The sequence below is a fragment of the Enhydra lutris genome, unplaced genomic scaffold (assembly GCF_002288905.1).
Source record: "Enhydra lutris kenyoni isolate GAN:26980312 unplaced genomic scaffold, ASM228890v2 scaffoldscaffold8, whole genome shotgun sequence".
Lineage (NCBI taxonomy): Eukaryota > Metazoa > Chordata > Mammalia > Carnivora > Mustelidae > Enhydra > Enhydra lutris.
The window spans coordinates 1,904,322-1,918,424 of NW_019154092.1; the positions used below are offsets into that span (position 1 = coordinate 1,904,322).

Consider the following 14,103-nt stretch of genomic DNA (forward strand, 5'->3'; position numbering starts at 1 on the left):
TCACACCTCCTGTCTCATTGGATTTCCACACAAACCCCATCAGTATGTCTCGCTGTGACTCCCTCACCTCCCCGCTCCCTATCTTTGGTTGGTGGCAGAAGCAGCATCGAACACTATGATGAACCGTTGTCCAGTTTCCTCCCTCACCGTAATGTAAGCTCCTTTTACTCCAGGAGGGATGTGGCCTGTTTTGCTCTCTGCACGTGGCAGGCACTCAGTAAATACGTGCTGAATGAGACACACAGTGGGCCTCTGAGTCAGTGGATCTCCGAGCTCCTCAGAGCTCGGCGCTCTGAGCAGGTCTGCAGTGCTTATCTATCATCATGGAGCTCTGAGTCCCCAGGCCATCCACAAAGCGCCGTGCTCCGGTTTTGTCGAGGCCATACCCTCATTTACAGTGAGCCGGCACCTACTCTGGGCCAGGCTTTGGGGCAAGACGGGCGTGTCAGGCCCCAGCATCTTCCCTGGGATGCACGCACCCACTGAGCGCTCACAACCACCTCAGCCGTGGCACCTGCATGGGCTGCGAGAACTGTGCCAGGCCCACAAAGAGCCAAGAGCAAGGTTGGAGCCGGCGGGGAAGCACCTCAGCTCTGGTATCTGACAAGAACAGCGGAGGGTGTGGAGAGCTGGAAAGCAGGATCCCTGGGCTGGCGTGGGGCTTCACAACCAGCGGTGAGGAGAAGCCCAGCCAAAGAAGTCCCCAGCAAACCCAACACACCCCCACCCCCACCTGCCCTGGGCCTCTGAGCAGCTCTTGCCTCAGCAATGAGCAGACCAGGGTCGCAACTAAACAGGGTCCATGCCCACAGGGCCCAACTGTCCACACAAAGGCCATCAGCAACCCTCACAGCCCCCACTGCCCTTGTGAGAAGCAGTGCCCAAAACTCAACATTTTACCCCCTACCCCCTCCCCAGCTTTAAACCATCTGGACCTTTAAGGAAAAATTATGTTACATCTTTTTTTTTTAATTGGGGCAAAATACACATAACCTTTGCCACTTCAACCATTCTATTATTTTCAGTAATCTTTACTGCCAAGGTGGGGCCTGAACTCACATCCCCAAGATCAAGAGCTGTGTGCTCCACTGACTGAGTCAGCCAAGGCGCCCCTACATATTTGAAAAATTAAGGGGTGCCTAGGTGGCTTAGTCTGTTAAGCGGCTGCGTTTGGGTCAGGTCATGATCCCAGGGTCCTGGGATCGAGCCCCATGTCAGGCTCCTTGCTTGGCATGGAGCCCGCTTCTCCCTCTGCCTCTGCCTCTCCCTGCTTGTGCGGTCGCTCTCTCTCTCTCACACAAACACAAATACATAAATAAAATCTTTTAGAAAAAGAAAAAGAAAAATTAAGTGTCCGGCTTGATCAGAGGAGAATGATGGATTCTGCAGAAAACGTGGTGAGAGGCAGGGGCGCTGGGGTCTGAGCAGTCTTTGAAATGGCTGTAAAAGTGATCTCTCACCTTCCTTGTTCTTTGCAAAGTTCAGCCTGATCAGGGACCTCCCGTCCAGTTTCTGGAAGAAAAATTAATAATTAATAAGGAGCAAGTGGCTGATGTGAAGAAATGCCGGGCCTATGAGGATGGGTGAGGCAGAGAGATGGGTAAGGTCTCTGACCACGCAGAGCCCTCACAGCAGCAGGCAAGAGGAGAGCCACAGGGGCCGCCCCGAGGGCCCTGAGACCCAACAGTCACATGGGTAAGAGAGGCTGCCCCACAGAACCCCCAGCCACTGAGCAGCACACTGACCTGCTCACAGGGCAACCCCTGCCTAGAGGCCGAGAGTGGAGGTGTGTTTTATACTTCTCAAATGCTGACACATTTTTATTGCGAGCCCTGATGTACTGACTACTGCTGAAGTTAAAAATGAATGTTACTATGAGAGACTATGGACTCTGAAAAACAATCTGAGGGTTTTGGAGGGGTGGGGCGTGGGAGGCTAGGTGAGCCTGGTGGTGGGTATTATGGAGGGCACGTACTGCATGGAACACTGGGTATGGTACAGAAACAATAAATTCTGGGGGCGCCTGGGTGGCTCTGTGGGTTAGGCCTCGGCTTTCAGCTCAGGTCATGGTCTCAGGGTCCTGGGATCGAGCCCCGCATCAGGCTCTCTGCTCGGCAGGGAGCCTGCTTCCCCTTCCCCTTCTCTCTCTGCCTACCTCTCTACCTACTTGTGATCTCTCTCTCTCTGTCAAATAAATAAATAAGATCTTAAAAATAATAACAATAAACTGAATTCTGGTATGCTGAAAAGAAATTTTAAAAATAAATAAAAATTAAAAAAAAAAAAAAAGAATGTTACGGGGGCGCCTGGGTGACTCAGTCGGTTAAATGTCTGCCTTTGGCTCAGGTCATGATCCCAGGGTCCTGGGATGGAGCCCCGCATTAGGCTCCCTGCCCGGCGGGAAGCCTGCTTCTCCCTCTCCCGCTCTCCCTGCTTGTGTTCCCTCTCTTGCAGTGTCTCTCTCTGTCAAACAAACAAATAAAATCTTAAACAAACAAATAAATGTTACTTCTTCACCTAGCTGGGGAGTACACGAGCGTGCCCCTGCTGTTCTGCATTAGGACTAGTTTGTTGAGGCGGGGAGGAATCAATACCCCCACATGTGGAGTGACTGTGATGGGATCCTCTAGTTTTCAAAGTTCCTGCGCCATCTGTAGTTTACCTCTTCTATCGGCGACTTTACAATAAAATAAGGTCCAGGCAGCCAGAAGAAAAGAGCTGCCCCAAGGTGGGGGGCTTGGATTGGAGCAAGAGAAGGGGACTACAGAGAGACCACAAGAAGGGGGAGGGAGAGCTGCGTGCCCCGGAGCACCAAACTGAGAGCCCACATCCCAGTGGCGCCTGGCCACTCCTGCGCCAGCCCAGCCCAGCCCTGCCTAGCCGAGCCACAGAGGAGATGCTGGGCAGGCCACCCAGAGCCAGGCCCCCATGTCCTCGCCCTCCTGCAGTGGCCAGCCCTCACCAGCTCCTCCACGGCTGGTTTCATTCCTGCGGTGGCCACTCAACTGCCCCCGCCCCACCACCAGTGCAGTGAGCATTCAGCAACAGGGTACTCACTCCCAGGCTGCTCCCATCAGACAGCACTCCTGCTTCAGGCCCAGGCAGTCTGGGTACATGATCCTGCACACAACATGCTCCTCCTGGGTCCCCGGGAAGTGACATGGGCCAAGCCAGCTCCTGGTGAACTGCCCTTGGTTTAGCTGCCACGTTAGGCCTGGCCAGAGGCCGAGCCCAGAGCAGCTACATGTTTTGGGACCCTAAAGAGCACCCGTGAAGCAAAAAGCCCGAAACAAAAAGTGCCCTAGACCCAACCAAATGACAATATCCATGGGGAAGGAGACCGAGGCCGTGACGACAAGCAGGGACAAGAAGACCTGAGGCGGTCCAGGGGTAGGGTGGAGGCGGAAAGCCACCACTGGGAGCTCAGAGCACGGAGCCTTGGCTGTGGATGAGCCCTGCAGACTCGTCTGCTCAGACGTGACACTCATGTCAGGGAAGGCAATGAACCCCGAGCACAAGCCAATCACGGGGCACAGGCAGGCAGCACAGACCCCACAGGAAGCCCGTGGAAGCCCACAGGGGCTTCTCAGCAGAAGGCCTCACAGGAAAACACTGCCTAGTCACGCTTCTGAATGACAAAAAGTGAGGAAGGACACAGCAGACACCTGAAGGAGCACGCTCTTCTTCTGGAGACCAGGGCACAAGCACCACCTCAGCCATCTGAGAAAAAAACCCACAGGCTCTGGGTGGCTGGGCCCAGAAAGCACGACCCCCCCAGTCTAACCCCCTTTCTTCCAAGGGCAGGGAAGGACCACTGGTGAGCCACCCACCTGATACAAGGGGCCAACGGCACCCTACACTCTGTCACAAGGGCCAGAGGAGTCCAGACAGCACAGAAGGGCCTCTAGGAATCAGGTAACAAGACCTCAGCTAAGTTATAAACCAGTGACATTTCACCTGTCCTAGGCTAGCGACCAGGACACCGTTCACACTGCTCGCCCCCTCACTAACCTCCCCCTCAAGCCTCACAGCACCCAGGTCCTCCTGGGCCTCCCTGAAGGTGGCCTCCACCTTGCATGGCCGCCAGGGTCTCCATCACAGAGCTGACCAGGCCTCAGCCAGCTTGCTGTCTTCCCCTTCGGGGAAGGGCCTCATCTTAGCAGATGGGCTCCAAGCCCCTGGCTCCGGCCAGCTCTCCACTCCACGGTGCCAGAACCGGCCACCTCGCCCAGCCCGCTATTCCTCCTCACACAGGCCATATTTCATGAGGTGAAAAACCTCTCGGCCTCAAACACCTCCCCCTGGTATCAACTGTCCTCCAAGGTCCCACAGAAGTCCCTACCCTCCCTGCTGGCCCTCCTCATCCCACCTCCACCCCAACTGCCTGCCCCACTCCATGCACCCAAATCCCTCCTGCCGCTCAGGGTTCTGCTTCAAAGGGATAGACCTTCCTGCTGAAGGCCCACTGGCCTGGAACACCAAGCACAGGCTGAATCACCCAGTTCCACCTGCCTGTCCCAGGCATCCCTGGCACAGGACGTAAGTGACTCAGTCCTCCCAAGATGGGACTGCACTAAAAGGCTCCTACTGGGCTCTCCCCAGCCCCAGAGAAACAGAGACCCTCATGTGACAGCCCCGCAAGGCCCATAGGTCCATCTGTAACAACAACCATGGGTCCAGTCTCTCTGTGCCTCCTCCTCAGCCTCCATCCTGGTCCAAGTTCACGCAGCACCTCTTGCACAGACAAGGGCACAGCCCCCTGGCTGCTTTCCCACCTTCCACCTTACCTCCCTGTAGTCCTATTTCCTACACCACAGCCAAACTGAGCCTTCGAAACGCAGGCCAGGGGTGCCTGGGTGACTCAGTCGGTTAGGCATCTGCCTTCAGCTCAAGTCATGATCTCAGGGTCCTTGGATCAAGCCCTGAATCAGACTTTCTGCTCGGCAGGGAGCCTGCTTTGTCTGTTTGTGTGCTATCAATAAACTCTTTGAAATAAAACAAAGACACAGGCCAGATCACAACATGCTTCTGCATGAAACCCTGTCCAGCTTCCAGTGCCCCCAGAACAAACCCAAACTCCCCCCAGGGCCTTCAAGCCCTCCCTAACATGGCCTCTGACCATCTGCCACCATCCCCGGGTCTCAGCTTCAACGGCGCTGCTCCAACACCCTTCCCCAAGGCCCTCAACCCCCATCCCCGGCTCCCTGCCAGGGAGTGCCCCTACCTCCCACAGCCGACAGCTCCCAGGCCCTGCCTGTTGCAGCTGCGAACTGAAGAAATGGGCCTGTGCCGCAGTGTAAGGGAACAAGAGGGCCCCAAGAAGTAAAGGGACCACCAGAGTATGGGAAAGGCAGCAGCCCCACAGGTTTATGATGGAGGCCCGCAGTGGGGGACAGAAAAGGCGACTACGCTGGAACTTGGCTCTGGGGCTCTTTTCCCAAGTGGCACAGAATTCCTGACACTGGGCCTGTGTGCGTGACAGAGAAGGAGCTGCTTAACCTTGCTCATAATAAAAACACCAATTAAGGGGCGCCTAGCTGGCTCAGTCAGTGGAGCATGCAACTCTGATCTCAGGGTTGTGGGTTCGAGGCCCGCACTGGGTGTAGAGATTATTTAAAAGTAAAATCTTAAAATGTTTTTTTAAATGCTCTCACCCTGAGGCAAAGAAAATTTCTAAAAACTTGATCCTTGTGGTTATTGAGGGTATGGGGAACAGGCATTTGCCACTTCTCTAGAGGACAGTTTGCCAGTAGCTGCCGAAACAGGAAACACACCCTCCCTGTGACCCAGCAGTCCTGGGAGGACCCCCATATATGTGTCCAGAGATGGGCACAAGGTGGTCGCTGTCCGCTGTAACAGCAGGTGACTTCCAACATGCCACAAAAGCCCCACAAGAAGACGTGTGCAGCCACGACAGAACGTGGAACAGTTCTACACACTGACGTTCAGATCTCCAACACCCTAACGGGCGAGGAAGCAAGGTACAGTGAGGTTCATGCAGGGGACTGCATCAGGACCCAAGGAAAGAAAATGGATGTTTGTGGGACGCCTGGGTGGCTCAGTTGGTTAAGCAGCTGCCTTCGGCTCAGGTCATGATCCCAGCGTCCTGGGATCGAGTCCCACATCGGGCTCCTTGCTCGTCAGGGAGCCTGCTTCTCCCTCTGCCTCTGCCTGCCATTCTGTCTGCCTGTGCTCTCTCTCTCCCTCTCTCTCTGACAAATAAATAAATAAATAAATAAAATCTTAAAAAAAAAAAAAAAAAAAAAAAAAAAAGAAAATGGATGTTTGTACACACGCACGTACATGTAAGGAACATTTCCAGAAAGGAACAGTGTGGGGAAGAGAGGGGAGGACAGTCCCACTCATGGTGCCCCATGCACAGTCCTCTACCGCTCTCATGTGTACGCAAAAACCACAGAACAAAGGACAGACGAGAGGACAGCGTTCAATCGGCATTATTTAAAAATTCATGCCGGCCACCTACCTCTCCGTTGCTGGGGTTGGTCCCATACTTCTTAAGCCAAGGGACGATGTTACTGAAGGGAAGAGAAGAGAGAATGTCAGCCAGGCGACCAGGTGCAGCCCGGTGATGAGCCCAACATCCACGAGGGCCGCGTCCAGGTGAGCGGTGCGAATGGGCTTCGCTCTGCGTCACTTCTGCTAGCCCCTTGCCTTGACCAAGGAAGTGAGAAGTGTTTCTGGATACATGGGTTTCAATGTATATCCAGCGTTTTTATTGTGGTTATGGGTAAACAACACAAAGCAGCAAAAAAAGATAAACATAAATGTTGATATGTCCACACAGTGAAATACTGGGCCAGCACCAAAAGTCAGGCTTCCAGAGAATTCTGAATGACACAACTGGGTGAAAAACAGATTCAGAACTGTCTTCACAGTACTACCCCAACCACGTACCACAAATAAACTCACGGAAAAAGAAGAGTATAAATGTTGACTACAGTTATCCCAGATAGTGTTATTATGGTAAATTTTTCCTTTAACTTCGAAGTATTTTCCACATTTTCTAAATAGAGACTGAAGCATGAAGAATTTACAGAAGCTGAGGCGCCTAGGTGGCTCAGTGGGTTAAAGCCTCTGCTTTCGGGTTGGGTCATGGTCTCAGGGTCCTGGGATAGAGCCCCGCATCGGGCTCTCTGCTCAGCAGGGAGCCTGCTTCCTCCTCTCTCTCTCTCTGCCTGCCTCTCTGCCTACTTGTGATCTCTGTCTGTCAAATAAATAAAATCTTTAAAACAAAAAAAGAATTTACAGAAGCTGATTTATGCTGGGACATAAAACTGAGCACCATACTTCAAAACACAGTACGGGGAAAGTGTACCTAAATTATGGCTCTACTTTCATAAAGCAAAAAGTATTCAAGTTTGTTAACATCCCAAAACAGGTATAGGTAGGCCAATTAGAACCCTAGGAGCCCCCACCCCTGGATGGGGAGAGGTCAATGCCACCCCAGGCAGGGACAGTAGTGCCTGCCGGCAAGGCTGCCTGCCCAAGGGTCACAACAACACTATGGCCTCATCCCTGAAGCTCCGGAAGTCTCCTGGGTCCCCAAGAGGCCACCCAACACTCCCGAGGCTGCCAAGACCCCAGCGTGGCCTGGCTTGGCAGTGCCTAAGACTCAAACCCCCCAGCTGGTTCCATACCCCCTTCCCGAGTGGGTGTCAACAATCTCACCCCCTTTGTTAGCTCAAAAGTCAAGGGAAAACTCACAGCAAGTCGAAGACGACACCCTCAGGGGTGCAGACCGGGTAGGCGAAGGGCTGCAGAGAGAGACTGAGAAAAGGGCAGAGTCACTCCAGGTCACGCAGTGGCTCCCATGACTTCTCCCTTTGTTTCTTCCTTCTTCCCTCCAACAATTCCAGGGCTCCTCTGCCCAGCCAGGGCTGGGTGTCGGTTCAGAGGTGAACCCCACATCCCTGCCCCTCATAAGCTCCCTATACACACCAATAAATACAGGGCAAGGGTCCCAAGAGGTGCTGAGAGCACCTTGGGGCAACAGCAGCCTCTCTTTCCCCACACTCTCTGCTGTGTCATTTGACATGTTCGAGCCCAAAACAAGTTCCTGGAGGTGGCCTTGGGGGGGCGGGACTAGACTCCACTCCCTAAAACCTCACATAGCAGGCAGGCCACACTCTTCTACTGAGAGCTGCCCTCATCCCAAGAGACTCTGGCGGGCCTATCCTGGTCTGGGGGTGCTGGGCCCACTCCTGCTTAGAGTGTACACACAATCCCCCCCCACATTTCCAAGGGGTAGGCACGTGACTCAGGCAAGTGCCCTAGGAGTCCTGGGTAAGTTCTAATACACGGATATGGGGGCAGATGGGTCTGCAGAGACCCAGACTGCCACAAGCTATCTACCACCTCGCAGAGGATAAAAAGCAGAACCCACAGATGAAGGGAGATTATACCTGGTGAACTTCCTCGAGCCAATACCCTTTTCTCTTGCACAGGGTTTCCATCGCCAGCCATCAAGAGCCCCGGCTGACCTGGCTTGTTTGTAAATCGGTCATCTCTAAGTTGGGTCAGCACGGGTCAGTCCCCAGCCTGGCAGTGATAGGGTCACCTCCCCAGATGCTGCTCCAGAAAGCCCTCAAGGAACAACCTCACCACCTCCCTTTCTGGGCCAACCTATTACTCTAACCCAGTGGTGATCCTGCTGCTGCTGGGGGCTGAGGACAACAGGGTCCAACGCCAAAGCAAGCTCCAGACGGCAAGACACCATCTACGCATCTTCTCCAAAATGGGCCTCAAAGGACATATTCTCAAAGCACATTTTTACCCAGAACCCAAGGTAGTTAAAAAGTGGATGAAACAGGGGCGCCTGGGTGGCTCAGTGGGTTAAAGCCTCTGCCTTCGGCTCAGGTCATGGTCCCGGGGTCCTGGAATCGAGCCCCGCATCGGGCTCTCTGCTCAGCAGGGAGCCTGCTTCCTCCTCTCTCTCTCTGCCTGCCTCTCTGCCTACCTGTGATCTCTGTCAAATAAATAAATAAAAATCTAAAAAAAATAAAAAATAAAAAAAATAAACTGTGCTCTCTAAAACATCAGCCATCACAAAAATCCATTATCAGGGTTTCTCTCTTTAAAAAAAAAAAAAAAAAAAAAAAAAGTGGATGAAACACAGTTTAGAGACCTCTTGGAGGAACTGGAAACCAAGGATGAAAGTATTTCCATAAAATCCATTCATGCACACCCTGAATGAGACCAGATTCCCAGGAGGCTGATGACAAATATCCATGGGGAGAAATCCAACCAATGATGCCTCGGTCTCACTTGTGGACCCTCCCTGAGCAACTGCCAGGAGCAGGGAAAAGCCCTCACTCAATGCTACATGGGATCCTCCTGGGGCAGACCGAGTGGCTGTACCATTGGCCCTTCCTACATGCTCACTGCCCTGTGGTGTCTGTCTGAGAGCACTAGGAGAGCTCTGTCAGTTCTCAAGGCCCATCATGACCTACGGAATCAGAAACCAACGGGACACACACACACACCCACACCCACAATGCATGTGTCCAGACCAGGGATGATCACAGCTTAAGCCTGGGGAAACTGAGGCCCAAGTGGACCATCCCCCCAACCCCCAATGTCTGGAGTTCATTAATGCTAGTCCCACTTCTCCAGCAGACCCACCTTCTGTTCATACACATACCAACCATGATGGGAAAAAGCATCTGGGAGTGTCTACATTTGGGTCTCTCCCCATCCCCAACAGTAACCTGTGTTCCCAGGGAAGGGGGAAGGGGTTCACAGTATCATGACTACTACTGATGCTGTTATTACTTAGACCCTGGACTAAAAGTAAAGCACGAAAGACATGGGCCCGGAGTCAGACCACTGGGTTCAAGCCTCAGTGGCATCACTTTCTGGATGTGATGCCAGAGTGAGGGACTTCCCACTTTTAAATACTGACTCTCTCAAGTGTAAAACAGGCTTAACAACAGAGTCTACTTACCTTAGAAAGTAAGAAAGAAGCTAAAAGAAACAATGCATAAACATACAGACACAGAATTGAACAGAAAGTTAAGTATTAATTCTTATCACTCTTAGGTCACCTTCTCTCAGTTCAAGGAAGATCTAGGTGGGGGAATACAGACGGAACCCACATATGCATCCCCAAGGACCAGATTCACTGTCAAATAACGAGTACCAGGAAACAAGTAGGAGGAACAGATTAACACTTGAAACTCTTACCTGCAGTGATCAAAAGGTAAACGACGAAAATTGGCTTGTGGGATATCTGTTTAAGATGAAAATAAAAGAAAGCTTATTCTATAAATAACTTCATGTATGTGTTCCTACCACCAACTCAATCCCATGTTAAGAAAAAGTTCATGTAGGGGCACCTGGGTGGCTCAGTGGTTAAAGCCTCTGGCCTTCAGCTCAGGTCATGATCTCAGGGTCCTGGGATCGAGCCCCACATCGGGCTCTCTGCTCAGCGGGGAGCCTGCTTCCTCCTCTCTCTCTCTACCTGCCTCTCTGCCTACTTGTGATCTCTGTCAAATAAATAAATAAAATCTTTCAAAAAAAAAAGAAAAGAAAAAGTTCATGTTAACTACCTAGTGCAAACACTAACACTAGTATGGGTTAAAAACCTTTCAATAGGGGCGCCTGGGTGGCTCAGTCATTAAGTGTCTGCCTTCGGCTCAGGTCATGATCCCAGGGTCCTGGGAATGAGCCCCGCTTCAGGCTTCCTGCTTGGCAGGAAGCCTGCATCTCCCTCTCCCACTCCCCCTGTTTGTGTTCCCTCTTCCAAAAAAATAAATAAAAATCTTAAAAACAAACAAACAAAACCTTTCAATAGGTAGAACACATGGAGTATATCAAGAATAAACTTAGAGCAATAAGCCACTGAGGTTGGGTTTCTCCCACAACGTTGTTGTGGGGCCTGGCTTGGCTTTCCAAGACAGTTGTGCTGGTTTTACCCCCATCAGCAATTAATGAGAATGTGCTCTTTTTAATGCAGCCTTGATAACCTTGAGTATTATCATTCTTTTCATTATTAACTTGACAGAAAAAAGAATGTTTATTTATGTCAAAAAATATCACCACCAGAGTGTCTAGGTGGCACAGTCAGTTAAGCATCTGACTGTTTTGTTTTTTTTTTAACAGATTTTATTTATTTATTTGACAGAGAGAGAGAGATCAAAAGTAGGCAGACAAGTAGGCACAGAGAGAGGGGAAGCAGGCTCCGTGCTGAGCAGAAACTGTGACGCGGGGCTAAAACCCAGGACCCTGAGATCATGACCTGAACTAGAGCCTTAACCCCCTAGGCCACTCAGGTGCCCCTAAGCAACTGACTCTTGATTTTGGCTCAGGTCATGGTCTCAGGGTCATGAGATCAAGGCCTTGTCCACTCTGTGCTCAGCATGGAGACTGCTTGAGTCTCTCTCTCTCTTTCTCTCTGCCCCTTCCCCCACTTGCAGTTGCTCTCAGGCATACTGTCACAAAAATATATATAGATATATATACCCTCACCGAGATTAATTTTCTCATGTGTTCAGTGTTCTTTTTTGTTAATTATCTGTGTTCTCAACCCATCTGTCTGCTACACTTTCTGTGTTCTTGTTCATTGTTAACTTTTACAGTCTCACTGTGTAGTGAAGACCATTATTACTTAATAACAACCCCCCCCCCATACACACACATCCACACCAAGGGAAACAGAAGGATTTCATGCCTTACCTGGTTTCTTGCCACCATAGAAATGAGTGTATTCAGCACAGGTAATGTACCTGAAGAAGAGAAAGAGAATCTTACTACCACCACCCTTTATAAAGAGGACAGTCTCTGGAAGTAACCGATGACTGAATCGTTTCACTCATTCAGCAAATGCTTATAAAACACCTGCTATGTGTCAGACACATAGTGGTTAATACAACAGAACACAGAGATACACAAACTAATAAGCAAATACAAATAGTCCTGCTTTCCTCTGAAGGAAATGAACAGAATTTAACAGAAGGCTTAAAGATGCAAAGGAGCTAGCCATGTGAAGATCTGAGGGAAGAACTTTCCAGGTAGAGAGAGACCAAGCAGGCTTATCACATATAAAAGCCCCGAGATAGGAAAAGCTGTTGTGTTTTCAGAAAAGGGTGAAGTCGCTGAAGAAAAGCACACAGGAGCATCCAGGAGCAGATGAAGAAGGGTGGTGGTCAGATCACGCAGGGCCCCACAAGCCGGGTAAGGGCTAAGGATTGGCTTTAAGCAGTATGGAAAGCTGCTGGAGGGTTTCGAGTAAGGCCCTGGCATAACTAACATTAAGTCCTCAAAGCATTTCACTGGAGTCTGTGTAGAGAGGGACAAGCAAGAGAGGCAGCAGAAAACCAATCAGAAGGCAACTACAATGGTTCAAGGACGAGTGCGCATAAACTCCTCCTACCGGACGGTTGCTGGATGAGTGAGAAGTGGCTCCTGGAAGAGCCACAAGGATTTACTGATGAACAGGGGGAGGAGAGAGCTGCAGAAAAGAGGCCTCAAAGCTAACTCCCAGACTACTAAGAAACCCAATGTCGGTGTGACCACTGACAGAGGGGAGATGAAGGAGGAGCATATTAAATTTGAGATGTCTATCAGACCTCCAGCTGGAAATGTTGAGTAAGCAGCTGACTACTGCACGAGGGGAGATCACAAAGAACATAAAGGGAAGAAAAAACGTGGAGAGCATGGATGTATGAACTCTGGGAGAGGAAAGAGGATCCAGCAAAGGAGACTGAGGATAGAGACGCCACTGAGGCAGACGTAAAACCAACAGCATATGATGTCCCACATACCAAAGAAGGTGTTCAGAAGGAGTGAGGTGGTCAGCTGTGTCATGCTGTTGAGAAGCCCAACAAAATGAGAACTGTGAACTGATCACTAGATTTAGCAACAGAGAAGTTACTAGGATCCTGACACGAGTAGTGCTGGGGAGTCAAGCGTGCCTGGAGTAGTTTCAAGAAGACATCATAACACAGCAAGCAGACGCAAGTCTTTCACGTCTTGTGAGAAAGAAAAAAAAAAAAAAATCACAGTAGCAGCTGAAGGGGAGCACGGGGCACGACTAGTTTTGTTTTAAACTGCAAGACTCCGGGACATGAGTGTAGGCGGATGAACCAGCATTCAGGGAAACTGGAGGTGCGGGAGAGGCAGGGGCTGATTCGGGAGCCGAGCTCGGGAGTGCAGAGGGGCCCGTGCTCGCCCAGCGCCAAGGCAGTGGGAGGACCACGCTCAGAAGACGGCACCTACGGCGTGTTAGAACCGGGAGCCCGGGAGACCTCGGCGCTGGGGGTGGGGGGAACGCGGGATAATTCCCCGCCTGGGGAAGGGGCAGAGGCTTCCGGCACGAAGCGCCATTTACGAGCCGCTCCGGGAACCAGCTCTGAGAGAGGGAAGAAGGGCGGCGCGGTGTGCGGGACAGGCGGGCACTGAGGCCGAGCGAGGCTCCGCTCCGGCTGCGGCTCAACTTACATCTTGTCCTTCTGATGCTGTCGCTTCCCCATGGCGGCGGCGGCGGCGGCGGCGCTGGCAGTGCCAGGACTAGCGAGTGCGGAGAAACGACGGCAAACAATCCAAATTCCGACTTCCCGGCCCAGCTTCCTAATTACTTCCGGGTCTCGTGGACCCGCCCCGGAAGCGGGCGCCGCGCCTAAGGGAATTGGGACACCTGGTGCCGAGTGCGCATGCCCAGCAAGTATGCCTGGTTCTAGGGTGCATGGGCCGAATTCACCATAAGGCTTAGACGATGGTGAGGCAAGGGGCCTCTGTCTCGAGGCCCTACTTTCTCAGGCGCCGGGGGTCCTCTCTCTGGATCTTTCGCTTCCTCATCCAGGCCTGGCTACGTGCCATTCCTGCTCAAGCGCGCCCTGGTTTCACTTGGGCTCTCAGGTCTTTAAGTCAGCCGGGCACCTTAAGTCCCATCAGCCTCGGGCTCATCTGTTTCCTTCCACCGCAGACAACTCCAAAGGCACGTCCATGTTCGCTGTGTGCCCGTTCTGCTCCCCCTATTCAGTCCCCACCGACTCCAGGCCCCTCTTCTGGGCGAATTAGGGACAAGTAGCCATTAAGTCCAAAAATCTAAAGCCCTCACGTATCTCTACCCCTTATGGACCCTTT

The 14,103-nt window shown here is 51.8% G+C and overlaps 1 protein-coding gene across 2 annotated transcripts in view; it reads right to left on the reverse strand.

The window, feature by feature from the left end:
• The window catches only part of LOC111142539 (peptidylprolyl isomerase like 2), a 28,484-nt gene extending 14,950 nt beyond the window's left edge, over positions 1-13,534 (reverse strand). For both annotated transcript variants that reach the window (XR_002640268.1, XM_022495797.1), the window contains exons 1-6: positions 13,459-13,534; positions 11,695-11,744; positions 10,204-10,249; positions 7,726-7,788; positions 6,485-6,536; positions 1,461-1,512 (exon numbers count right to left, since the gene is read on the reverse strand). Coding sequence is in view for 1 of the 2 variants with exons in the window: in XM_022495797.1 (XP_022351505.1) it covers positions 1,461-1,512; positions 6,485-6,536; positions 7,726-7,788; positions 10,204-10,249; positions 11,695-11,744; positions 13,459-13,490 (295 nt within the window). In the remaining variant the exon portion in view is untranslated. The remainder of the gene's footprint in view (positions 1-1,460; positions 1,513-6,484; positions 6,537-7,725; positions 7,789-10,203; positions 10,250-11,694; positions 11,745-13,458) is intronic.
• Positions 13,535-14,103: the final 569 nt, after the last annotated feature.